At 51.9% G+C, this 27,525-nt stretch overlaps 1 protein-coding gene across 2 annotated transcripts; it reads right to left on the minus strand.

Moving 5' to 3' along the window:
- Window positions 1–488: 488 nt before the first annotated feature.
- On the minus strand, window positions 489–27,525 carry Zer1 (zyg-11 related cell cycle regulator). 2 transcript variants are annotated; one of them, XM_029536401.1, is made up of 16 exons: window positions 27,382–27,525; window positions 16,390–16,625; window positions 14,399–14,549; window positions 13,875–14,311; window positions 13,404–13,580; window positions 12,111–12,225; window positions 11,866–12,012; window positions 11,395–11,562; window positions 8,267–8,482; window positions 7,005–7,046; window positions 6,783–6,902; window positions 6,195–6,310; window positions 4,972–5,160; window positions 4,192–4,289; window positions 3,465–3,567; window positions 489–1,995 (listed from the first exon to the last, which is right to left on the minus strand). In XM_029536401.1, the coding sequence occupies exons 2-16, from the start codon at window positions 16,545–16,547 to the stop codon at window positions 1,938–1,940; spliced, it is 2,295 nt and encodes a 764-aa protein (XP_029392261.1). In that variant the 5' UTR covers window positions 16,548–16,625; window positions 27,382–27,525; the 3' UTR covers window positions 489–1,937. The 2 variants fall into 2 exon arrangements, with proteins under 2 accessions (XP_029392261.1, XP_021048981.1); XM_021193322.2 differs by having other exon boundaries at window positions 11,389–11,562.

The raw sequence follows: 27,525 nt of genomic DNA on the forward strand, positions 1-27,525 counted from the left end.
CCCTCTGACATGCTGTCCCCTACAGGCTCCCCTTTTCCACTAGGTTCAGCTCAGCCTTTTGTAGAGGATTCCCCCCCCACACACACACACTTGTTCCCCTCTTCTCCATCCATAGGGAGCTATATAATACTATCTGGCACCCATCAGACCTGAGCCACTTCACCATGTTAGCAGGAGCTCTTCCCTTTGCTGCAGAATGGTGAGTTTATATTTATTTTGTGTCTCTCCCAGTAGGCTATGCTGTCTCCCTGGGGCTCTGCCAGTCTAGTGGACAGCCATGACCTCAGTTTCTGGGCACAGAGATATGGAGAGAATGTCATAGACACATAACTTTAGTCTGCCACCTGTCTCCTGCCTGCAGGCACATAAACCTACAGTAAAACTACCCACACTCCAGGAGACCCCTAGCTCCTTCCCTGACCTCTGACCGTGCACCTCAGCCCAGTATCCCCCAGTCTCCTACAGAAAGAAAAGACACCACTCTTCTGCACTTTGCACAAAATGTATTTCTGTGACATCCTGAAGTACAGACATTTCCCCAGACCCAGGTAGGAAAGCAATGGGATGCGAGCTCTGCTCAGGGCCTGCAGGGCCAGAGGGCGTGGGATGGAAAGGATGGGCTGAGGCTGCCCAAGTGCTGCATGGGGGAAGCAACCTGGCAGGGAGAGTTTCCTCTGGAAACATCAGTTGCCTCTCCCTGAGTTCTGGGAACAACAGCCAAGCCCCTTCTGACTGTAGGCAGACAAGCCCGGAAAAATGGGCACAGAGAAGAAAGGGCAGAAAAAGCCACACCAGAGGCTGCCTCCAGTTTTGCTCCCTAAAGCCTGCTTGTGTACACGGGTCTCCTCAGTAGCTGCAACAATGAAAGCAATGCTGAGATACAATGACAGGGTGCAGGAGCTACCCAGAGAGCTTCCTGTCACTGTGCCTGTCACACAGCGCAGCAGCTTCTCAGGGACAGCCTGACTGGGCTGGAGGGGATAGAGGACCGTCCAAGTGCTGGTCTGGAGGTGGCTTCCTGCTGCCCCTGTGAGGCTGGAGTGGGGACCTCCTGCCTTGGAGGGAGCTGTAGTACCTTCTGGACAGCGGGTGGGCTCAGCTCTGCTGCTGGTGGGAGTACCTGGGCACTGGGGTGCTGTGGGCAGATAGGGCTACAGAACAAGGAAAGACCCTGGGTCCCGGAAGGTGCCAGCTGCCAGAGCTGAGGCGATTTGGGGCATGTTTGGCAGAAGGGGCAGTGTAATTGCCCCTGAGTTCTGACCCTCTCTGAGCTGGAGCCTTCCAAGCCTGGGGCCTGAGGGAGACTTGAGGCAGCCTCCTTCCATAGCAGCATGGCCACAGACAGGCCTGGCCAGAGAGCTGTGGGCCAATAGAGCCCTGCTTCTCCAGGGTCCTCTGGACAGGAGCTGCTTGGCCTAAGGCCTGGGAACAGCTTACTCTTTTGGCCCCGGATGGCTCACAGCCTGGAGCACCAAGGCTTCTGGGAGACCCAGTAGGGCTGGACTTCCTCCTAAAGCCTGCCAGCCTCACTCACCTGGGAGCCTGGGCAGGGCACTCGGGTAGGGAATGGGGGTGGCGAGTAGCCTGCTAAGGGCCAGCTCATGGGGAAGGGGCCAGGCACTCACAGCATTAGAGGCAAGCCTGGCTGGGGCAGGAGGGAACATGGCAGCAACCAAAGCTTGGAGGCAGACCGAGAGTGGCAAGGAGCTGCAAAGACTCGGGAGAAGAGTCATACACACAAAACTTCACACTTCCTAACCAAAAAAAAAAAAATAATAATAATATATATATATAATATATATCTCACTAACATTAAGGAAACGCGTCGGCTGTGCAAGTCCTCGCTGTCTCTTCACCCTGTGGGAGGCTCCGCAAAGGGACCTGCCCACTAGACCTCCAGCGCTTCCTCCCGGCCTGTGGTCCGAGCTGTGTGGCCTCTATCTGGACGTGTCCATGTTCTCCTCTCTAAAGTTACTGCAGTGCTCAATCACCTTGCTGGATGAAACCGGGGAAAGCATTGGAGGGCGGCTGAGGAGAGCGGCTCTCCTGGAGCCCCACAGCTACTCACCAAGCTTTCGGAGTGACCCTGACAGAGACTTGAATGGTGTTGCCAGTGATTGGCAGCACATCTGGGAAGTAGTACCTGTGGCCAGGAATGCTGCCACTGCCCTCAACTTAGGAAAAGGAGGAAGTCCTCCAAGCAGCCAGGCCTGACCTCCTAAGCCTACTGCTGCCCTCTTCAGCGTCTGCCCGGCCGAGCAGCAGCTTCTCCTCTCCTTGGAGGTCCACAGGGGCATCCCAAACACACTGGACATCTGTTCAGGCAGCTCAGGCTGCTCCTGAGAACACTGCCACCCACTGCAGTTCGCCCTTGCACCACCTGCCTGTTCAACAGGGAAACTCGGGGTTTTGGGGTTCACCACAGACTCCGTTTGCTGGCAGGCTGCACTGAGGGCTTTTGAGACGGAAATTCCCAGGATATTTCATTCCTTGAAGCAGGGCACCTGCTGCTCAGACACATTACAGGCCTCAGGGGACCAAGAGGGCTCACTGACAAGCCCCACCCAAAAGTCCTGGATCTTGTCTAACGTAGATGGCCCCAAGACCATTGGTAAAAAGTCTGCAGGCAGCTCTTCAATTCTAACACTTTACAGGGGACTCCCAAGGGACACTAAATTTGAGGACCAGTCAGTTAAAACTGAACCAGGCCCTCACCAGAAAGACTGGATGACAGAGTGCTGGGGTCTCCACAGCAGAAAGGTATGGGGACAGGAGGCGGGCGTTTCTGCGGCTCAGGCTACACTGTGCTCAGATTTATAACAAAGGAATATTCTCCCAAAGAGAATGGATCCAGGATCGAGGAAGGCAATCCCACTGACTCTAATGTAGTATGCACATTCTAGTGCACACAGGGAGGGACAATCAGAAATGAAGCTTAAACATTCAACAGTGAGTCCCAGGGACACAGAAGACCTGTGAAGATTCTGGCATGCCCCAGCCCTTCACTCTGATATCGCGCGCTATAGGTGGGGCCCTGCACATGCTAGGCGAGAGCTGTACCGCTGAGCTTCATCCCAGCCGATGAAGGGTGTGTTTCCCTGGCGGCCTTCACCCTCATACTTGCGTTCAAATAACCCAGCACTGTATGCACGTGGCTTCTAGCATACGCTCACTACACCGAGTCCATTTTTATTGGGATAACATTGGTCAAAAATAATGCAGAGTTCTTGCTAGTGCTCAGTGACAAGAAGGGTCCTCAGTGGGAATTGAAAGCAGAGCAGCTCCCCTGACAGTTGAGACCCTGTCTGCCATCCATGGGCAAACGACAGAGGCCTCTGCTGGACACCCATACACTGTTTGCTCCACACTCAACCCTGATAACTCCTGGGGATTTCTGCCATTCCCATTGTGCCCTTTGCCCTCCATACCAAGGTACCTAGTCAGGAATGCAGTTTGTTTCTTACCGGGCCATCTCCTTGGTTTCCTGCCGGGCAGTAGCCATCTTGACCAAGTCCCTCAGCAGGGGCATCCCACCTTCTTTAATCAGCAGGGGGCAGTACTTGTCAGCTGCAAGGCAGGGTAACAGTGAGGACAGTGTGCGTCTACTAGCCTGTCCCCAGACACCCAGGCTGTTTCCAGAACTGTTCTACAGTTGCGACCTGGGGAAAGACACTGCCAGGAGGGAACAGGACTAGGCCAAGGGTGTCAGGCTTCCTGGGGCCACACGGAAGGGAACGGGCAAGGCTTTGGGAAAGACAATTCCCACTGTTCCCCAGAAATTGTGGTTATAATTTCCCTGGAGTTGGTCCTATGGAAAATACCTCGACCACAGGCCCAAAGCATGAGCTCTCTGAGAGGTTTGTATCGTGACACAGGTTCCAGGAAGTTCTGGAACCAGATTCCCCAGGCAGAAGCTGGAATTTATGATGTTGCTAGTAAGATACCCTCAGGTGACTGTGGTGACCACCCAGGTATCCTTCTGCCCTGCAGGTGGCAAAAAGACTGGGAAGTTCACTGGCAGGTAGGGCAAGTGTGTGAAGCAAGGCACCTCTGATGGTGCACTAGGCTAACAGGCACACTGGCATCCCTCCAATGCCAACGGTAAGTCTCTGTGTTCTCTCCTGTGTGCCAGCTCCCTGTGGACATGCTGTGTTAACTGAGTGACCGAGCCAAGGGACGGGAGGCACTCACGGTAGACAGACACGAGGTTGTACAGGGCCCAGGTGGCCCAGTGCTGGCTGACTGGAGAAATGCCCTGGGGAAGGAGGCGGAGGATCGGCTCAAAGGACCTGCAGGAGAGAGGCCACTTTTACCTGGGGGATGGGGAGGGGAGGGGGTTTTCTCCCTGCGCTCCTCCTCCATGCAGGGTCCTAAAGGCAGCATGGGCAAGCCTGTAGGATGCCAGGGCCCTACTGCTGGCCCCACCCAGGAGCTCCCTCTGGAGAAGACCAAAGTCGGGGAAGAGGGAGAGGGCAGAAAGCTAGGGTCTTGGCAACCAAGAGCATGAACTGGTAAGCAAGGGAGCCTTGAGAGAAACCTACAATAATTTTAGGCCAGTCTGTGGCTCCAGACCCCAAACCAGAAAACCTCATCAGCCAAGCTTCATTCAGAAGAGCCCTGGGATTCAGCTTCCTGCCTCCCAGGGACCTGGAGCCTGAGCACAGCCGCTCAGGATGGCCCTCCCTTTCAACTGTTTACCGTACACAGCGTGTCAGGGAGAAGGACTGAGGCAGCTGGATGGCCATGGGCGGGGTGACAGGTGACTTGTGCTTTGCTGTGTATAACATGCATAAGAGACAGGCCTGGCTAGACACACGTTAGCAAGTGGGAGAGGTGCCCCTCACACACTGAACCTTACAGTGAGTGAGAGCAAACACCCTTGGAGAACAGACCCAGGGTGGGAAGCTCTGGCACACCATGTTGGGACAAGCAGCTTCTGGTCTCCATGCTGTGTACCTTCCCCTCTCTGACCTGTAGTTGATATTCCTCCGGGAGTTGATATCCCAGCTCTGGATGGCCGCCCACATGCGCTCCTCCACCTCTGCCCGCTGAGGTTCACAGACACCCCAGGCCTCAGGCCCATCAAACATGATGTGAGACAGGACACCACAGGCGTTGTAAGAAACCTCAATGCCGTCGGCCTTGCTCTCCAGCAGGTTGCTACCAGGAAGGAGGGAGAAAATCCATCTCATGCGTCTGCACGCTCGTGGGCAGCACACTCCACCCACTGCCAGGGGCACTAATCTACACCCTCTTGCTTCAGCCTCGTGGGAGCCAGGGTTACAGGCCTGCACCACTGCTCAGCTGGAAATCATGTGGCTCTTTTTTTGTCTGCTTTTGAGTCAGGCTGGCTTGGAGTTTGCTGTATAGTCAAGATTCCTGCTTCAGAGCCGGGCGTGGTGGCGCACACCTTTAATCCCAGCACTCGGGAGGCAGAGGCAGGCAGATTTCTGAGTTTGAGGCCAGCCTGGTCTACAAAGTGAGTTCCAGGACAGCCAGGGCTACACAGAGAAACCCTGTCTCGAAAAACAAACAAACAAACAAAACAAAACATAAAAAGATTCCTGCTTCATTTCCCAAGCTCACGTTCCAACATCTAGCCATTTGGTATACACAGTCCTCCAGAGAACAGGATGTGACATTACTGCCATCTACGGTAGGCTGAGAGACTAAAACACTGCTCTTCCATCCTAGAGCTAGGTTCCAGTACCCACGATGGCTTGCAATCACTTGTGCCCTTCAGGTTTTGAAAGACCCAGAGCCTTGGCTTTTATGGGCAGCTGCACTCATGGGCACATACCCATCCCTCACATACACAGAATTAAAAACAAGATCAAAGGAAAACAAAAAGTACATTATAGGGGGCTGGAGAGGTGGCTCAGTGTTTAAGAGCACTGACTGCTTGCTCTTCCAGAGGGCCTGAGTTCAATTCCCAGCAACCACATGGTGGCTCACAACCATCTAAAATGGGATCTGATGCCCTCTTCTGGTGTGTCTGAAGACAGTTACAGTGTACTTGCATACATAAAGTAAATAAATAATTAAAAAAAAAAAAGCACATTATAGATAGAAGGCAGTATCAGTAAGAGAAACCCGACAGAGCAGTGTGCTCACAGTGTACACACTCACAGTGTACACACTCACAGTGTACACACAACTTTTCTGAGTATTCTGGCAGCCCAGGAAGTACCAACCTGAAGACACTGATGAACTGGGAGGTCATCAACTGAGGTCGCAGCTCCTTCACCTCTGCCACATTCCCCAAGAGCCCTAGCATGTTACGGTGTAGCTCCTGCTTCTCTGGGAACTCCTGGGAAACAAGAGCCAGCAAGGCCTTCATGCTTGGTCCCTTCACGGCTGATACTGTTACCCTGCAGGTTCTGTGGGCACCTGTGTGAAGGGACCTTCTAGACAAAGGAGATGTACAGTAAGGTAACCCCAACACCCAGTGCTCCCAGGACAGAGGCTCGGGAGAGCTGACTCTGGGGGTGACTGTGGCCCCACTTGCCACAGCTCAGTAGAGTCCTTTTTGGGGAGCCCCTAAGAAGCTACCGACAAAACAGACTCCTACATTCTGGGCAGAATTGTATCCTGTTAGCAGGGAGTGGTCTGTGGGTAGGCAGAACAGAACAGGAGGCACAGCTGGATGGCATGACTGAGAGGAGGTTCCTGGCACGTCTTTCAGCAGCAGACATGGCTTGTGTGTGGCTGGCCCTGTGTGCCCACGGGAGGCTTGGGTGGGATGGCACCCGTGGGATGGTGGCAGCTCGGGAACTGCCTACCTTCAGGCAGTCGAGAAAGAGCCTCATGCCATTGAAGTTGAGGAACATCTCGCAGTTGTCAGGTGTCTCATCTGTGATGTTCCACAGAGCACTCCAGGAGAACTCCATGACCTGGTCACACTGTGGGGGAGGTACAGCTCAGCTATGTCCTCCTGAGGACACATGATCAACTCTGACACAGAAGGCTCTGGGGTGAGAGCAGAGTGTGTGAGCTCCGCTTACCGTCTTGTCCAGCAGTTTCTTCTGGATCAGCTTCAACATGGTCTGTGGGCAGAGGAGAGAGGCTGCCTGAGGCCAGGACTCCTCAGCTTAGGAACTCAGCAGGGAGTGGGCACTGCCTGTCCTAGGTGACACAGCCTGGCAGCACCCAGGTCTTTTGGAAGTGGTTTGAGGGTGGTCAAGGACACACCTGGGGACACACTTGTCATAGTGCTTCCCTGCTAGGGGCTGCACTTCCCCAGGGATAAGGGAGGGTGGCAATCGGTGCCCCAACCCCCAAATCTTCCTTTCCTTCCATATTTATCCTGTCCCAGGTGCTAGGCTAAGAATTTATTCATACCAGGCCAGAAAGGCATAGTGATGAAGGGCCAGCCCTGGGTCTTTTGTCATAAGGCTTACTGCATGGAGCTGAGTGGAAGTAGTTAAAGACAGAGAAGACCACACAGTCACAAGCAACAGTCACACTAACAAATTCTTCTGAGCCGGGCGTGGTGGTACAATCTTTAATCCCAGCACTCGGAAAGCAGAGGCAGGTGGAGCTCTTAGTTCAAGGCCAGCCTGGTCTACAGATCGAGTTTCAGGACAGCCAGGGCTATACAGAGAAACCCTGTCTGAAAAACAAAACACAAGAAATTCTTCTGAGGAGGGCATGGTGGTGCACACATTTATTACAAGCACTCAGGGGAGGTAGAAGTGAGTTATCTTTCTGACTTAGAGACCAGCCTGTGGTACATAGCAAGTTCTGGGCCAGTCATGGCTACATAGAAAGACTCTGTCACAAACAAGCAAGCAAGCAACCCTTCTAGGGGAGTGCAGAGATGGTTCCGTGGTTAGGAGTATGTGGACCCAAGTTCAATTCTCAGCACTCCTGTTTGAAGGCTCATGGTCACCTGTAACTCCAGCTCCAGGTAGATCAAACAACTCTGCCTCCAGAAGCACTCACCAACACACACACACACACACACACACACACACACACACGCACGCACGCACGCACGCACACCCACATGCACACATATGGAGGAGGAGAGAGTGTTGGGTGTCAGTGTGAAGCTCAGTGTGCTGGGCTGCTTGGCTCGCATGTTCCAGGCTCTGCCCTCAGTCCTTAGCAATTCCCTCCTCCAGCTCACCTCCAACAAGAATAGAGATGTACTTCTTTGGGTCTACCCTAAAGCATCTCCTTCCCCCTCCTACCCCTGAGCCCAGGTCCTCTCGAGGCCTCCCTCACAGAGGACAGGGGGACAAGGGCAGTCAAGCTCACATACCACGACGAAGCCCATCTTGCCCACAGCCTCCTTATGGTCATTGTCCACCTGGCAGACCAGGGCGTTGCACAAGTGCACTGCGATCCGCTGGATCGACTCGTCCTGACGCGTGGGGCTGAGGATGCCCAGCAGCAGCTCGTTCACCCGGCGGTACTGGAACTCCAGTTCCTCGGGGATGCTGAAGTTGCAGAGGGTCAGACAGCAGTTCCGCTGCACCTGGGCCAGGTTGGGAGACAAGCAGAGCACGTTCAGGGAGATCTGGGCCAGGCCCCTAGGTCCGAGGTCACCCCGAGCTGAGGAGGCTCTCAGGCTTTTGGGTTGTTGGGTTTGGAGGTCTCTGAGATGGAGATATGAGGGTCTCACATAGTCCAGGCTGAGCTCAGGGTTACCGTGTAGCAAGGGCTAGCCTTCAACTCCCACCCTTGCTGCCTCAGCATAACACTTGCTCAACTAACACTTACTGTCTTGCTTTCCATTTTTATTGAGGTTATTCTAAAAAAAGTTTTAAAAACATGAAATTTTTGAGCCGGGTGTGGTGGCGCACGCCTTTAATCCCAGCACTCAGGAGGCAGAGGCAGGTTGATTTCCAAGTTCAAGGCCAGCCTGGTCTACAGAGTGAGTTCCAGGACAGCCAGGGCTACACAGAGAACCCTGTCTCGAAAAACCAAAAAAAGAAAAGAAACCACACTGCCAACACCCAGGTCCCTTCCTGACCCTAAGAGCCTGCCCTCCCTTCCCAGGGAGCTTGGCACCGCTCCAAGGCCACGTACCACCCCATGCACTCATTTGCCTTGCACACGACTAGGCTCTCATGACACTCAGTTCACCCACTGACTCTCCCACTAACGGACCTGTGGCCACTGTCCATAATGTCTTCCACATGCGCTCTGGTGTCCGTCACACAGCTGCACTAAGGTACACATGGTTGGGGGCTCTGGGGTTCGTTTCTTTGAGAGGGTCTTATGTAGTCCAGGCTGGCTTCAAACACAGCTGAAGATGACACTGAACTTCTGACCCTCTTGTCTCCACCAAGCCTGGCTTGCTTGAGGGCTCTCTGGATCACAAGAGGGAGGTGGACACATGTTCCTGTTGCTAGGCTGTCATCCAGGTGGCTGTGTACAGGCGTCTGGCCACGCCCCTTCTCACAGGCATCTGGCCACGCCCTTCTCAGTTCTTCCCCAGCCTGAACATTTATGATGATGCATAAATGTACTACACTGGTTGCCATTTAATCGCCTTTTCTTCCTTGTTAGACATACTGTGAGTGTTGTGCCTGCATATGTGCACCATGCATTGTGATGGGGGAGGTCAGAAAGTGCTGCAGTCCTTTGATCTGGAGTTACAGCCACCTGTGAGCCACCACCAAATGGGTGTTGGCAACTAAACCCATGTTCTCTGCAGGGGTAATAGTAAAAGGTTTTTTTTTTTTTTTTCTGTGTGTGTGTGTGTGTGTGTGTGTGTGTGGCTTTCAAAACAGGGTTTCTTTGTGTATCCCTGGCTGTCCTGCCATCCTGGAACTCAGAGATCTGCTTGTAACAAGTGCCTTTAACTTGAGCACTGAGAATCAACCCAGCCCTACATTCTTCTTCATTAAGTATTAGCATTCACCATGCTTTATCGATCACACTGTTCAGAGGGTATGGCCCCTTAGGCAACATCTTGGTTTTTCTCTTTATCATACAACACACATGCACACACATTTTTACAATGCTAGGAGGTGAGTCCGGACCCCATGCTTTGTACATGCTAGGCAAGTGCTCCATCATTGACTTACACCCCTGGCCCCAAAATTGTAATTTGAGAAAGCTTATTTTGCTTTTTTTTTTTTTTTTTTCTTGTTTGAAACAGGCTGTCTTGGAACTCACTCTGTAGATGAAGCTAGCCTCAAACTCAGAGAGTCCTCCTGTATCTGCCCTGCCTTAAAGTTTAAAGGTAACCAACCCTTTACAATGTTTCTATGCTACCATTTCTGCAGAAAACTACTGTCTTAGCTCCTTTGTTGTTGTTTCTGAGAGGCTCTTCTGTGTAGCCCTGGCTGTCCTGGAACTCACTCTGTAGACCAGACTGGTCTGGAACTCCAGAGATCTGCCTGCCTCTGCCTCCTGACTGCTGAGACTAAAACACCACCCAACAACTCCTTTGCTTTCTTGATTTTTATTTTATGTATGTAGGTGTTTTGCTAGCACATATGTCTGTGTACCACATGCATGCTGTGCCCACAGAGGCCAGAAGAGGGTGCTGCATCTCTGAGACTGGAGTTACAGATGGGTGTGAGATATGACATTTGAACCTGGGTCCTTTGCAACAGTAGCCAGTGCTCTTAACTGCTGAACCATCTCTCCTTGCCCCATTTTCTTGATTTTCTTCTTGAGACAGGGTTTGACTCTGAAGCCCAGACCTCAATCCCACCTCAGTCTCCCCATTCTTTTTCTCTTTTGGGTAAGCCACATCTTCAAAGCAGAACTCAAACACACTGATATGCACCATGCCTTTAGTGCCAGCCCTGGTGAGTGCTGGAAGTAACCACGTGGTGCACACTGTTAATCAGTTCTAGAGGCTGTGGCAGGCAGAGCTGAGTTCAAGGCCAGCCTGGTTCATGTAAGGACTCGCAGGAGAGAGCTACAGAGTGAGACCCTCTCAAAAGAGAAGAAAATAAAACAAAAGAAACGGCATCCACATTACACAAACATGCAGAGTGGTGCAGACAACCTGTTTACTAAATTCTCATGCATAGAGCACGTCTCAGAGTGAGGAGTCAGTGGAAGGCTAGGTGGATGGTGGGGTGTTTCTCATGCCATTATACCTGTTCTATGGTAAATGGTCTCTTATTTTATAACTAAAAACGGGTACCACCTGCTTTTAGACCCCCCCCCCAACAATGATAGGGAGAGAGGGGCAGAGAAAATGGTCAATATGGAGCACAGAGGACAGAGGTGAGGTGGTCATGGGCAGGGGACCACAGTTGAAGCCAGCTTCTGGGGTCCCTGTGTGCCAGGGGCAGGTTTCTGGGACAGCAACTGTGCAAGGCCACCTAAGCCTGGGGAACCCGTGTGCCTGGGACCCCGGGGAGCAGGAAGGGATACTGGGCCCAAGCATGCAGGTCGCAGTGGGCGGGGGCTCACCGTCACCTCCTGGTAGGACTCCATGCCGTTCAGCACCGCCTGGATGACCTGCCGGCGCAGCTTGACGCTCTGCTCCGAGCGGTACTCAGAGTTGGTCAGGTAGAAGAGGGCAGCACTGCCGGTCACTTGAATATTCTTGTCATACTTGTGACACTTGAGAGCTGTGATGACCAGCTGTGTGAACACAGGGAAGGGGCTGGAGCTGGGGCACTGCAGAGGCAGGCAGAGACAGCCTGGGCTCTTTGAGTCACTGCCGTCTCTGGGGGAAGGCTGACCTTAGACCTGCTCTCCTGGAGAGATGTGAGATCAGGAACTAGGGCAGGTCCTGAACAGGCTGGCAGGGAGGCTAGCACTGCCAACGGGTGGAGGTTTGCAAGGCAAGGCTGCCTGTTCCCCTGGGATCAGGGCTGGGTGAGAAGGACAGAGAAGGAGGGCAGCAATATCTGGGAGCCTGAGGGCCTTGGGTTCTGAGCTGACCTTCAGGGCCCGCAGAAGCTGGTTGCAGCGTTCAATGCGTGCAATGTCAAACAGCAGGTTGATGGCCCTGGACGTGATCTCGGGCCGGTGCTCTGTGTAGGCCTCGATGGCGTTCAGCACCTGCTCTTCATTTTTGTCACCACTCACCTAATGACAGAACATGTCAGGACAACCCAGGTAATGGGATGCCAGACTCAGTGCTATGCTGTACTTTGCCACTTCCTCCTCCCCACTCCGCCTCTTACTTTGTAGGCTGGAATGTGAGTAAGACGACACAAGGAGGTCTCAAAGAGCCCAAGGAACTGCAGTGGCCTCTTCAGAGCCCGGAAGGGCATGATGCTGCTCTTGGACGGCTCAGTGCTAGGGAAAGAGCATGTCAGAGCTAGCCACCTGACTGGACCTAGCCTGAGCTCCCCCATGGACTAGGAACTCCACCCCACCCATAGTGAAACAACTGCTTCTAATCTCATCCTGTCCCTGCCCAACCCACTGTAGAGCTGAGCCTGACCTTCAACCCCGGGTCCTCCTACCCCACCTCTCAAGTGCTGGGATACAGGTACATGCTTTGATCAAAGTCAGAGCTTCGTTCCACCTGAGCCACATCCCCCGCTCTCACTTCTTCACGGAAGGGTGGGAGGGTACAGTGTAGAACATGGACTGGGAGCTGCCACCACTGCCAGTGCTTTTGAAAGGTATCCCCTGCCATTATACCACGGACACATTTCACTGACAAGCAAGGATAAGCTCCTCTTTCTGTTTTTTTTTTTTTTTTTTTTTTTTGGTTTTTCAAGACATGGTTTCTCTGTTAGCCCTGGCTGTCCTGGAACTCACTTTGTAGACAAGGCTGGCCTCAAACTCAGAAATCCGCCTGCCTCTGCCTCCCGAGTGCTGGGATCAAAGGCGTGTGCCACTATGCCCGGCTCCTGTTTTGTTTTGTTTTGGTTTGGTTTGGTTTTGGTTTTTCGAGACAGGGTTTCTCTGTGTAGCCCTGGCTNTCCTGGAACTCNCTTTGTAGACCAGGCTGGCCTCGAACTCAGAAATCCGCCTGCCTCTGCCTCCCGAGTGAGTGCTGGGATTAAAGGCGTGCGCCACCACGCCCGGCTCGCCTTTTTTTTTTTTTTTAAATGATTATTTAACTTTGTGGGGTTTGGGTGTTTTGCCTGGATATACGCTGTATGCTCTGTGTGTGCCTGGTGCCTGCAGAGGCCAGAAGAGGATGTCAGGTCTCCTGGAACTAGACTTACAGACAGGTTGTGAGCCTCCATGTGTGTACTGGGACTTTAACCCTGGGCCCTATAGAAGAACAACAAGAGTTCTGAACTGCTGAGCCTTCTCTTTAGCCACCCCACTCCCTTTTGAAGCTATGCAGCTCTAGCTGGCCTCAAACCCACAGAGATGAGCATGGCCTGTCTCTGGTGTACTGTGATTGAAGGTGTGCTTCCCGTGTCAGCCTCACCAACCTGCACAGTACTTGACACAGGGTGCTTGCTCAGGGCTTGGTGAGTGGCCCCCTCCCAGACGCAGAGCTAGGTACCCACCTGGTCTGCCCTGCCTCCTCATCTGTCTTGGAGATGCTGCAGTTCTCTAGGATCATGTGTCCAGAGATGTCCAGTGACATCAGGTTCCCCAGCTTCTGCACCAGGAGGCTGAGCACCTTCCGAGTCAGCTTGAACTTGTAGTAGCTGGAGAGGCGGTCTCGGGAGATGTCCAGGTGCCTGGGGGACGGGCGGGGGGTGGGGCACAGGTCAGGATCTTACTCCTTCAGGCCACAGCAGGGAAGGGCCCATGCCTGCCACAGCTTCTCCAGGAAATTCTGGAGAAACATCCTGCTGGGACTTGGGTGCCCTAAATTGCCCTCAACTATCTACAGTGTGTGGTCTAAGGAGTGGGCTCTCTCCCTCTGTCCCATGCAAGGGATCCCCTGCCATGGCTGATGAACGCAGAACTGACACCACCTTTCTTCTATCCCCTGCTTCCTTCCCCTTCTAACTCCTGCCCTGGGTGCTCACCGCAGCTTGTGCAGCTGGACAATGACACGGATGTGGTCATCTGAAAGGTCCATGTTGTAGAGCACAAGGGACATCAGACTGTCCTTCCACTGTGTTAGGAAAGTGGCATCGCTTGTCTGGATGCCTGAGAGGTCCAAGGCGGCCAGGGAGTTGAGTGGCCGAAGCAGTGACTCTACGGGGATGCCGTCGATCATGCGGCCCAGGTTGAGGAAGCGCAGGCGGCTGAAGCCCTCGAAGGTGAAGTCCTTGACCAGCACTTGGCAGGTGGGGTTGACCAGGCACTCATCCTCACAGCCGCCTGGGTTGTCCTCCTCATAGAAGATGTTGGCACAGCCGAAGAGGCTCAAGGACACCAGACTGTGCCGGAAGCTCCGCAGTGTCTGCAGGCTCTTGGCGGACAGCTTCTCACAGTTGGTCAGGTAGAGCTCCACCAAGTCCTGGGGTAGTAAGTACAGCAGTCTCAGCTCCTCTGCCCACCCTGAGCCACCTCAGGCCTGGCTTCTTGGGGGTGGGTGGGGTCTCACCTGCTTGCGAATGGCTTCCAGGTCATGGTCCTGCACCAGGTCCTCACGAAGGTGGATGCGAGTGAGCCGAGTACTGCGGGGGTCTGAGAAGAGGCTGAAGAAAGTCTCATGTGGCTCAAAAGTGCAGGCGGCACTGACCAGCTCCACATACCTTCGAGAGAAGCAAGCCTCCCTCAGCAAGTACCTAGGAGCTTGGGCTGCCTCCAGAAGCCACGTCACAGGACTGAGGACTTATGACATCACCCAGGCAACTGCCACCTCTCTTTACAGCATCTGCTTAGACTCTGACTATCCATCTGCCCCAGAAATCTAAAGGTGGTCTTCAGGGTGATCACCAGCAAGTCCCATTTCCTTCTAGCACTCTGCCTAAACACATGCCTGTAACTCTCAACATGTGTTCCCCTCTTCCTAGGCATGCCCCATCATACTGGGCCACACCACACCACAGTCTAGACTCTGGGGCCTTATCATCCCCTTCCAGGGCAGGCAAATCAAGTAAAATGGTTTTGTGCTTACCGTTGCCTGGTGGGCAGAGTCTGAGCTATCAGTGTAACCCTATCTAGCTAAGACAGCCATGTGTGCTTGCATCCTAGGCTAGTGGCTTAGAGAGATGGTCCAGCTGTTAAGAATACTTGTTCTTGGAGAGTACTGGTGTTTAGTTCCTAGCACCTACATGGTGGCTCTTTTAAAAATAAAAGAGGGCTGGAGAGATGGCTCAGTGGTTAAGAACTGTTCTTCCAGAGGTCCTGAGTTCAATTCCCAGCAACCACATGGTGGCTCACAACCATCTGTAATGGGACCTGATGCCTTCTTCTGGTGTGTCTGAAGACATTTTATTTATGTAAAATAAATACATGAATTGTCTCAAATGGAAAGACCCGGTGGGGGGGGGNGGGGGGGTTGCCCCAACTTTAATCCTAGTGCTCGGGGGGCAGAGGCAGGTGGGTCTCTGGGCTGGGAGCCAGCCTGGTCTACAGAGTGAGCTTCAGGTCAGCAAGGGCTACACAGAGAAACCCTGTCTCAAAAAACAAAACTGAAAAGAGGCAGGCATTGGATTGCACATCCTCAGCATCAGGTGGTCACAGCTAGGTGCATCAGAGTTTGAGGCTAGACTGGTCTATAAAGTGAGTTTCAGGCCAGCCAAGGAACAGTGCAACCCTCTTTGTTTAAAAAAAAAAAACAAAAAAACACAACCCAGAAACAAACCAAACAAGGAAGAAGGAGGAATAAGAAAGATCTGGAAGCTCTTGGCACTATGAGACCCATAGCATCTCAGATGCTAGGCTGCTTCCCCCCGGGGAACCTTTCACACGCAACTGAACCTCCCCAGACTTTCCGTCTATGAGATGCACTTGGCTCCCATGCTAGGCTGATAAAGGGTTCAACCACATGCCTGGCCTACATCGAATGCTGAGAACACATAGGAGCTTGTTTCCCTTGGTTCCCATCTGGCTGTGAAACTCTTTGATCCTATGGTTTCTTGTTGGGGCGACTGATAACTAAGCGTTCAGGAAGGACATGCACACTGTGCTGTGGGCTCCCAGAGTGGTGGGGGATCCACCAGGAGGCTGTACAGAGAGCATTTGCGTGTGTAAGTCTCTGATCACAGGTCTACTGTTCTGATCTTGACACACGTGTTTATGTGTATGTAGTTCAGAGGTGCAGGCACAGGTGCGAGCACACACACAGGGGAGCACATAATGCCCCATGAACATGCAGGACTTTATAGTAACTCATCTCTAATCACACACATGCTGCTTCACACACACGTTCTGTGCTGCGTAATCCTACATGTATACACACTCCTTCATGTGTGCCCCTGTGCACACACTCCAATGCAAATGTAACCGTATCTCTGGTAACACATTGATACCACCATCATCCCTCACCCTCAGGGCCACTCCCCCTTGCCCTGGTCTTGGTCACCAGCTCAACTTCACTCCTCACATTGGGCTCCAACCCTGCCCAGTCCTGGGGAGACCCTTGCTCACTCATTGACCAGCTGGTCACAGATTTCACTGGGCAAGAAGATGTCTGGATGCAGCCGCAGGGTCTCCTTGTCCAGGAGGTAGCCCAGGGTGCCATCAAGATTCCGGAGACAGAAGTCAGTACAGAGGGTCATCAGGGACTCGGGCGTGTCAGACGCCATGCTGGGAGACGTCAGCGGTGGCCCACAAGGGCAACTATGGATTACCAATAATCACAAGATCATTGGCAGAGCCACAGCCTGGGAAGGAGAAAAGCAGCCAAATGAGTGCAGATAAGAGCCTGTGTCTATTTCTTGAATGGTGAAAGGGGAGCCCCATCCATCCATCACATTCAAATCAGGACCTTAAAATTTAGGCTGTACAAACCTGTAATCCCAGCACCTGGGAGGCAGAGGCAAGAGGATCAGGATCCAGACCAGCCTGAGCTATATATTGAGTCCCTGACTAAATAAAAAGTTGGGATATCATTCAGTCACAAGAAGCTCTCATGTAACACTGGGTCATGCAACCTGAAGAAATCAATTATGACGGTTACAACATAGTCCTCGGACTGTGCAACCACAAAGGACAAATCTACAGATGGAGGGAGACCAGCCTTGGGGGAACGGAGTGACCACTCCTGGGATGGGCTTTCCTTTGGGAGTGTTGACACTGTATCCACTGAAAACCATGGAACTGGATACTTCAAATGGTTGGAATGCACCTCCTGTGCATTGCACTGAAATCGTTACTTTATAATGTAAAGTCTTGATGGCCGGAGAGAAGGCTTGCTGGTTAAGAGCATCATCTACTGCTCTTGCATAGGCCCTGGGTTCAATTCCCAGAACGTACATGGTACTCGAATTCCAATTCTAGGTGCATGCAGTGCCCACATAGCTCAGGAAAGAAATCAGATCTCCTAGAACTGGGATTACAGAGGGTTGTGAGCCACCATGTGGGAGATGAGGCCCAAACCCAAGTATTCTGCAAGAGCAGTGCTGTGAGCAACTGAGCCACTCTCAACGCTCCCCCAAGATCTCTCTCCCCTCCCCCCTTTTAATTTAATTTAGTTTTATTAATTATTATTATTATTATTATTATTTTGCTTTTTTTCAAGACAGGGTTTCTCTGTGTAGCCCTGGCTGGCCTCGAACTCAGAAATCCGCCTGCCTCTGCCTCCCAAGTGCTGGGATTAGAGGTGTGCGCCACAAGATTTTTTAACAGACCTCAAAAGTGCTAATCACAAGGGAGAAAAAGTTGAACTGTTATGTACTGGAGTGAAGAAATTTCTGTTCATATATACACAAAAGTTAGTTCCAAATACACTATAGGCCTAAAGTAAAGGGTACATTATGACCTAAGAGTAGGCAATGATTTCCCAGGAAGACACCAATCGACTGAGCTTGCAATGTGCCTGCAATCCCAGCTTTTGGGAGAGCTCTCTACCCTATCTTAAAATAGGGGATCAATTCAAGCCTAGGCAGCATAATAGAGATGGGGAAGGAAGGGGAAGTAGGGAAGGGAGGAGGAGGAAGAGAGGGAGCCACAGACTACAGAGCATCTCTGGTCCTTCCTCCGAGTGGACCCACAGGCATCTTCACTGTGAACATTAGCATGTATATTAAAAATCAGTAAAGAGATTTAAAAATGCTTGGCACCAGCCAGGCATGGTGGTGCACACCCTTAGGCCCATACAGTCAAAACATAGAAGCAACATTTGTAGTCCAGAAGGAGAACGCACCACATGCACCAGTGTCAAGGTGGGCAGAAGATCAGAACAGGTACCTCCTTCAGGACGACTGCCTCCTGAAGGGCACTCTTCTTGCTACATCAGCATCCGCAAAATGCACACCAACCCACAATGAGATGCCTTTTCCCACAGCCAGCCAGCTCTACTGCAGACACCAGGCTCTGGTGAAGATATGGATGCTGGTGGGACTGTAAAGCAGTGTGAACCAAGCAGTAAATGGAGAGGCTCAACAATATTAACTGACGCTGAGCGGGAATGAGCTTTCGAGGTTTAGCAAGTCTGCCCGCAGGACCATACCCAACAGAGGTGCTGTGTGAGTGTGCAAACAAGAGCCAGTGAGACGGCTTGGGGGTAAAGGTGTCTGCCATGTTAAGCCTGAAGACCCCAGAACACACAGTGGAAGAGACAGCAGACACCCAGAAGTTGCCTTCTGATCTCCTTACAGGGGCTGTGGCAGGTACATACCTATATTCTCACACTATCTAGTAATAAATAAAATTTGAAAACACACTAAATATTCAAAGCAGTATTCTATGTGATGGCCTCCAGAAGAAGAGACCCTTAAATGTCCACTGACATTGCAGGGGATGATAACAGTATATTCACTGCCACCCAGCAGTGAGAATATTGTCAACCACTTGGATGACCCTTACAGTGTACAGGGAGGAGTCAGAAGCAAAAGGACACTGTGTTTGCTCCAGCAGTACTCCCTTCTGCTAATACCTACGAGGTCTACGTTGGGACAGGCCTGTGTCCTTGGCAAGGATGTGTGTACGTGTGTACACTTGAGGGGAGTTTCTGGGTGCAGATGGGCTTTGGGTCTTTCCTCTCAGTGGACTCACAGGTGTCTCCACTGTGAACACTCACATGCATACTAGAATTCTATAAAGAGATAAAAAATGGTTGGTGCCAGCCAGGTGTGGTGGCACACACTTTTAGTTCTAGAACTTGGGAGGCAGAGGCAGGTGGCTAACTATGAGTTCAAGGCCAGCTTGGCCTATACGGAAAGCTCTGGCCAGCCAGGACTACACAGAGAGAACCAGTCTCAAACAGCAAACCAAAACATTGGGACCAACCAAAGGGATCCATACTTGGGAGAGCTCTGGATGCATACCAGTGCTAAGCAAGTTAATATAGTGTCAACACTGGCTGCAGAAATTGCAAACTGAACCTTCATATTAGACTTACGCAAACAAGAAGCAGTTCCTACAGGCTGGAGCGATGAGTGCATACTGATCTTGTGAGAACCTAAACTTGGCTCTGTGTGAGTACTATACTATGTATATAAACACCTTGAGCATCTGTGGATCTTGGTACCCAACCCAGTCTTCAACTCAATCCCTTGTGATACTGAACTTCAGACAAGTCGTAGTGTTCTCGAGATGCAGGACAGTGGTGCAGCCCATGCTTACCACATGAGATTTGGGATTAATTTCCAATATCTACCCAAAGCACAGGAGCTCTGGTCAGACACATAGGTCTGTGTTCTGACCCCGTTCCATGACTGACTGGTAAACAATGTTGCTTCTCCAGACCACAGTGTCCTCAGCTGGAGAACATGAGGATGATAACTCTTCTCCAGGGCTGGAGGGGGTGAGGAGATAACGCTGCTCACGGCACACAGTGCATGAGCTCTGGTCGTGGGGCAGATAAGGATGTGCGAGCTCGGAGACTCAAGGCTACTCTGTATAAACTGGTCTCTGGCTCCCTCCTCACACAGCAGTTCTCAACCTGTGTGTCTTGACCCCTTTGGGCGGGTGGAATGATTCTCTCACAGGTTATAAGACCATTGGAAAGCATAGATATTTATATTACAATTCATAATAGAAGCAAAATTACAGTTATAAAGTAGCAATGAAAAAAAAATTTTTTTTTGTTTTTGTTTTTTGAGACAGGGTTTCTCTGTATAGTCCTGGCTGTCCTGGAACTCACTCTGTAGACCAGGCTGGCCTTGGACTCAGAAATCCGCCTGCCTCTGCCTCTCGAGTGCTGGGATTAAAGGCGCGTGCCACCACGCCCGGCCTGAAAATAATTTTAAGATTGGGGGTTACACATGAGGAAATATATTTAAGGGTCACAGCATTAGGGAGGTTGAGAACCACAGTCTTAGAGGAAGGTTCCAATGAGGTATGGGCTTAGCTTCTGGGTACCATGTCCACTCCTGAGCCTTTTAAGCTACTCAGGACAGGAGGCAAGAGACAACACTGCCTGCACGGGGGATTCTGAGATAGGAGGATGACTAGTTCAGGACCAACCTGAGCAACTTAGCAAAGCCCCATATTAATAAAATAAAAAAATGGGGGCTGGAGAGGCGGCTCAGTGGATAACAACACTGGCTGAGCCAGGCAGTGGTGGTGCACACCTTTAATCCCAGCACTTGGGAGGCAGGGGCAGGTGGATTTCTGAGTTCGAGGTCAGCCTGGTCTACAGAGTGAGTTTCAGGACAGCCAGGGCTACACAAAGAAACCCTGTCTCAAAAAAAGGAGGGTGAATTGGGGGGGGGGGCCTCTGGTTGCTCTTCCAGAGGACTTGGATTCAATTCCCAGCACCTACATGGCAGCTCACGACTGTCTGTAACTCCAGTTCCAGGGGATCTGACATCTTCATATGCATATATATAAATGATAAAATTAATTATTAAAAAAATAAATAAAAAGGTGGGGTAGCTCAGTGGTAGAGCACTTGCCTAGAATGTGTTTCTCTGTATAGCCCTGGCTGTCCTGGAACTCACTTTGTAGACCAGGCTGGCCTCGAACTCAGAAATCCGCCTGCCTCTGTCTCCCGAGTGCTGGGATTACAGGCGTGTGCCACCACGCCCGGCTCTTTTTTTCCTTAAGGGCAGCTATTAGGAGTGCCACAGCCACCTTTAGCCATGCTGCTCTCACTTCTACGTCAAGTAGGGTCTGTTCTCCCTAGACCCAGGCCTCCCACACAACCCAGGCTTCAGTTGGCCCAGTGGAAATGTAACACTCTCTGGGGATGGCACAAATGGGTTGCATAGACATCCCTAAGACCTTCCTCACTTGCAGACCCTCAAAAGCCTGGCCTTCAGCCTGCTGGTATCAGAGGGAGCAGCATAGCGAGGCCAGCCTTGCTGGGGACCAGCTTTCCAGCTTCCTTAGTTCCTGGACCCTTTCTAGCTTTCCTCCTCCACAGGATGGCAAGAGCCCCAGGCCTGCTCACCTGCAGCCCCATACTTGTACCTTCTCCATCTGCTAGAACTGTCCAGTTCCAACCAGTGAGTATCTTGCCTCTACAAAGCACGGTCTAAGTCCTCTTACAGAGCCCATTCTACCATGCCAATGTCCAGGTAGGCCCCACCCCATTAGGAGGCACTTGCTGAGGCTCCCCTGGGCCCAATCCAGGTGCCAGTTTATTTCCCGTGTCCTTGACAAACTGAGGTCAGAGGCCATGCTGCCTGCTTCTTTTATTTTCTTTCTCTTTCTTTCTTTCTTTCTTTCTTTCTTTCTTTCTTTCTTTCTTTCTTTCTTTTGTTTTGTTTTGAGTCAGATTCTCTGTATAGCTCTGGTTGTCTTGGAACTCAATCTGTAGACCAGGCTAGTCCTGCAAGCTGACTGTTCCTGTAGTAATTATGGACCTAGCCATGAGCTGCTGAGGACACAGGTCCTATAATGAGCAAACCAGACAAGGTCCTGCCCCTGTGAAACATTCTGGCGCTAGAAAGAGACAATCAGCTACCTAAAAAGAAGCCAGATAAAGTCACATCTCACAAGCAGTGCTCTGAAGGACGGGGGAAGGGCCCGTGTCACTGAGCTGGAGCATTGGGGAAGGTTTGGCATTTTAGCTAAGACCACAGAGATGATCCCTAGCTAGCTCTGAAGGTTCGAGGTAGGAAGACATGTACAATGGCTGAGAGCTCGGCATGCAGAGGATGCAGGCACCGAGAGTCCAGACCATGGCTCCTGGGAAATGAACACAGTTGGTACTGAATACTAAGCGCAGGGCTTGGGGAAAGGGAAGTTTCAACAACAAACACCATGGCAGGAGCCACAGTGGACTGGCAGGGCGTGAGTCTCACGAGGCTGAGTGTGGGTTCATCGTCCCCAGAATACTGCTGAGTCCCCGTGGGCCACGACAGAACCTTGTGCCTGGCTGGGAAAGAACTGCCTTTTCTGCAGGGCTGAGCCCCGGCTCCAGGTCGCTACCCTGCTCTAGCTGGGCTGCACACATGGAGGGGACACCATATTATCAGTTGCCCAGGTCACCAAAGGCCTCCAGAGAACAGACTGGTGGGTGCTGCCACCTGTGCTCCCCTCCTCCAGGAGCCGACCCTACAGCTGAAGGGGTCAGGGGCATGGGGGTTCTGGGTGAGCTGGGGAGGAAGGAGCTGCCCTCATTGGGACCAAAGCCTAGAGGCTCACGACACCCTACCTCTCCACCCCTTGGAGCCTTTAAGGATTTCCACTGTCAAGGCAGGGTCCAGCCATCTGGAATTCTGGCAACTGGGACAGTTTGGACTCTGATCTTGCCAGCCTACCAGAGGAGAGAAGAACCCCATGTCTCTTTTCTTACAGGCTCTTTTAAGACATGCTGGGGGAAGGGCAGTGGAAGAAAAGATGGAGAAAAACCACAGCAGCCCAGGCAGCCGCCCCCGCTGTACCACCTCCATCCTCTGTGCTTCCTGAGGGATACCCAGCTCCTTCCAGAATTTACTTCCTACAGCTTCTTATTTAACCAGCCAAACATCACAGCCCAGTTCTCTGCACCAATAGAGACCCATTCATTTGCATAACAATTTGTCTATGACCCTCCCCCCAGCTGCCAGCTCCAGAGGACAGCCTGGCGGCTTGCACCCACGCCCACATCCTCCGTGCCTACTAGTGCCTGGCATTTAGGCAGAACAAAGGTTGGCTGTTGGCAGTATCAATCACCTCACGATGGCACTCTGAGGTAGAGACTGCTAGACATTTGCTGAAGAAGACACGGAGAACCACAAGTACCACAAAATGAGCCTGAGATGACAACTCTGTGCTCACCAACCACACTGTTCCATTCATCCAGCCCACCAGCTAGAGAGTTAGCTGAGCATGGTGATGCACACCTTCAGTCGGAGTGCTTGGGAGGCAGAGGCAGATGGGTCCCTGAGTCTGAGGCCAACCTGGTCTACAGAGAGTTCCAGGGCATCCAGGGCTGTTACACAAAGAAACCCTGTCTCAAAAAAACACAAAATAAAAGTAAAATAATAAATAAATAAATAAACTAAACAAGAGAGTAACCAATGTTCAGAGGAGGAAGCAAGGAACCACAGCAACATCTTGACACCTAGGACGAGAGACTCTGGGGAGCCAGAGGATCCAAACCTTGGAGCAGTGCCCGCCCTGTGAAATGGTGACCATGAGCTCTGGGAACCCTCTTTATAGAGGCTGAATGCCATCCTGGAAGGAATAGGTCCCAGGCTGGAGATTAGGGACAGAATGCTGTTGTGACTCCAGACAAGTGTCAGGGGGACTCTCGGGGACAGAGGTGCAGGTGAGGTTAGAGATAGAAGCCTACAGAGTCTATGCCTGCAGGTCACTGCTGGGAAGACACAGAATGGGGGAAGACTGCACATGCCCAGCACGCTGCTGGTGTCTTTCCCGATAAAGAAACAATGCACACACACTGTGGAGGGCGGAACCCTGGGGCAGGCTGCCTGGGTTCTGCTTGTGCAGTCAAACTCCCAAATGCCTACAGTGCTCAGCCCTGGACGCCCACTGGCCCCCTTCTGGAGGCCCACTGGCCCCCTTCTGGAGGCCCACTGGCCCCCTTCTGGAGGCCCACTGGCCCCCTTCTGGAGGCCCACTGGCTCCCTTCTGGATGCCCACTGGTTCCTTCATCCTCCCAGGAGGCAGGGGTCTGTCTACAGCCTGCAGCTGTGGCATCTGACGCTGTGTGCCAAGCAGTCTGCACAGTCTGTACAGAGATATGCGTTCTCCACGCAGTAGGTCAGACCTGGGTTTCCAGCTTTCCAGGTCTGTGCTCGGTGGTGCCACCTACAGCGACTTGGGCAAGCCTCAATTTCTCTTCTCTGCCATCAGTACCTCCTTACAACTCCAAGCATCCTTGAGCACTGACCACAGATGACCTGGTTTTCTGGTCATGATTCTATGGGTACCATGGACCAGGGCTAGAAGCTTCCTAAAAGTAGGGACCATGCACAAGTCACAGGTCCTCCACTGTATATTAAAGAGCACGTGTCAGGCTAGCTGGGATCCTCCCGTTTGTCTCTCCATGTCTGGGATTACCAGTGTATGTCGGCAGATGGCTTCTGCATATGGGTGCCAGGGATTGAACTCAGGTCCTTGTGTTTGCAAGCATGCTTACAGTCTGAGCCATATCCCCAGCCCTGTGCTCACTTCTGAATCCAGAAACACAGCTCTAGTGAATGAACCAGGTTTGATGTTGGTCCCCAGAGAGCTGACTCCATAGTGGTCTCTGAGCTCACATTCCTGGAATCAAGAACTGCAGCACTGAGGCTAACGAGATCCACCCACCAAACGCAGGGCCGTAAGAGCTCAGTGGTTAGTGCTGCTCAGACTGAAAGCCTGAATTCAGCCTCAGGCCCCTCGTGGTGGAAAGAGAACAACTCTCATAAATTGTCCTCAGGCCTCCACAAATGTGCTGTGGCACTTCACTAAGTAACTGTTAAATGCAAACACCAGGAGGCAAAGAGTGGCCCTATGCATGTGGGCCCTAGATACCCCTGCACGAACGCAGTAGCATGAACCAGGAGGTGTTCTTCACCACTGCGAGCATGAGCGAAGGATAAACTCTTCTCTGACCAGTGTCTGGTTTCATCCTACCACTCTCTCCAGGGCCAGCAGGGGCAGGAGGACACCATTCTCTGTAAAGCAGGATAAACCGAGGTTCAGAAGGAGCAACAGACTCACGTAAATATATACAATTAGCTGGCGGTAGAACTGTGCTAGGCCCTGGCTCACCATGGTGCTAGTCTGGGGTTCTGGTCAGAGCAGCTTTCTCCGCCGTTGAGGCTCCTGCCTTCTAAGCACTGACTTTACACATTTACATGTTACGTGATTCTGTGGTGCATGGGGTGGGCCCCAGTGGCTTATGAACGCTAGGGAGTGTTCTATCACTCAGCCATAGCCTCTGCCCCTTGGCCTTGCATTTTCAAATCCTCTGGCCCTGATATCCTCAAGCTGATAGCACAGGCCTGATGATGTAGTCAGGCTCAAGGGGTGAGGAGAAGATCTGGAGTTGTTCTCCTCAAAGGCGGCAGGTTTTCAGCCTGTGCCAGGTGCCTTCAGGATCCACAGCCTCTACCTGCAATTTGATCACACATTCAGTGCCACAGATAGGCCCAACACGGTCCTTTTCCAATCTGTCTGGAAGACATCGTTTTGTTTATATTATGTTACAGAATGGGGATTTTCAGGGCTTAATTTTAAAAGTCCTCTCTGGGTCAGGCATGGTGGTACACACATATAATCTGATAGTATTGTATCAGGAGGCAGTGGCAGGTCAATCTCTATGAATTCCAGACCACAGTGTTTTACATAGCAAGATTGAAGCCAGCCTTGTCTACATGAAACTGCCTCTAAGTAAGTAAATAAGTAAGTAAGTAAATAAATAAATAAAGGGCAGGCCACCAGCTGGATTTGAGGCTCGGGTTTGTAGTCCTAGCCTTTGGGATGCTGAGGAGAACTGCTGAGTTCAGGATCAGTCTGGATTCCACAGGCAGTTGCCAGTCTTACTACAGAGTGAGAACTTGTCTAAACAAACACAACAAACAATCAAGGCCAAGTTCACAGATACCCCAAAGAACAGACCATTACTTTTACCAGTGAATGGTGTCTTAAAGTTCTACTTAGCTCCCCCCAGTGTTCCTACAAATCCTATGAGCCAGGGGAGTCAGACAGAGATGGTGATGCCACCAGCTGATGCTAGAAAGAAGGGCTGCAGGGCTGTCGTGGGTGGATCCCTCCTGTCATGTACCACACTGCCACACATGCACTCTGTAGCTTAACAGTCCTATTTTACAGATGGAAAGACTGAGGCAGAAGGTCGCTTGCTCACATTCTAACTATGAGGAAACAGTAATGTGACATGACTTTCCCGCAGAAATCTCTTTTAATTTCCGCCATGGATGTTCGGTAAAGACAGCAAGAGGGCACTTAAAACACAGGGCTGAAGTACAATGGTCATTTGTCACCTCAGACAATTTTGATTCTTCTCCAACATTTCAAAAATTACAAGTCAACCCTGCATCACAAGCCAGTCCCTAATATGCTTCCTGCTGTTATTTGCTCTCAATTGATTTCCTTGTCACCCACTCTGCCTCCTTCATTCTGACCCAGGCGGATTCTCTTGTCACCACAGGACCTTTGTGCCTGCTGCTGAATGCTGAGCCCCGGAAAGCTGTAATGACTTTCTACCTCACTTATCTCTGCTCAGTCTGCAACCTCATTAGAGACCTTCCCTGACCATTCTATACAAAGGTCCCAGCCTGTCTGTTTACTGTTCTTCGTGACACCTATTACTATCTAACATGTTGTACGTCTATTTACTGAATAGCCAAAGCAGAGAAACCCTTCATATCTTGGTCAAAGCATAGCTTCTGTGACCCCCTTTCAATGCAATCTCCTTCCGTCACTCTAACTTGAAGCCTGAAGAGACCCATTCTGTCAGAAACATCATTGAGCTAGCTTTTCCCAGTCATTAGGCACCACTACCCCCAACCCTCCGCTCCCCCTCTCTGTCACACACACACAAGAGGCACAAGCAAACCCAGGAGAGCTCTGACTGGTTAAAGAGCAGCTAAATCAAGTTCTACCCAGAGCCAGCCAGAGCGGTCAGTTTTCGTTTCACCTCACCTATGGGAGCCATTGATCTTTAGCAAGCCCACCCGCTCTTTTCTGACCCTGTTGCACTGTCTTGTACCTTGGCATCGCATTTTGGGAGCTGATTCAGGAGCCAAGCCATCCCTAAGCTTTTAAGTCGCACGGCTTGGGGGGGGGGGGGTTGGGAGGAGACCTAAACTCATCCAACAGGTAGGAGAGGCAGAGGTTGGCCTCCTCAGCCCTACGTCGAGCCCCCATTTTGCAAGGGCGAGCGTCGTTCTCATTCTAGAGAGAGCTCAATTTTCAAGACAAAATCCTCAGACCTGGGTGGCAGGCGACGAGCGCCATCCTACCACCGGCCTGGGGTGGACCTCTGCAAGGAGTCGCAGCGACAGGGCTTGGACCCTGAGGCAGGGTGAAGAAAAGGATGCAGGTACGTCTCTTGGCTCGGCATTTAGGACGTACCCTGGGAGGGGGCGGCCCTCAACCGGGAGACAGGATGCTTCGCAGGCTTACAAGCGGAGGCTGCGGCCCGGGGGAATCGGCGGCCAAAGCGCCGCAGGAGGTCGGATCCGGTCCGGGTCCGGGTCGGCGGGGCCGGGCGGGGCG

Source organism: Mus pahari, chromosome 3, assembly GCF_900095145.1.
Source record: "Mus pahari chromosome 3, PAHARI_EIJ_v1.1, whole genome shotgun sequence".
NCBI classification, from domain to species: domain Eukaryota; kingdom Metazoa; phylum Chordata; class Mammalia; order Rodentia; family Muridae; genus Mus; species Mus pahari.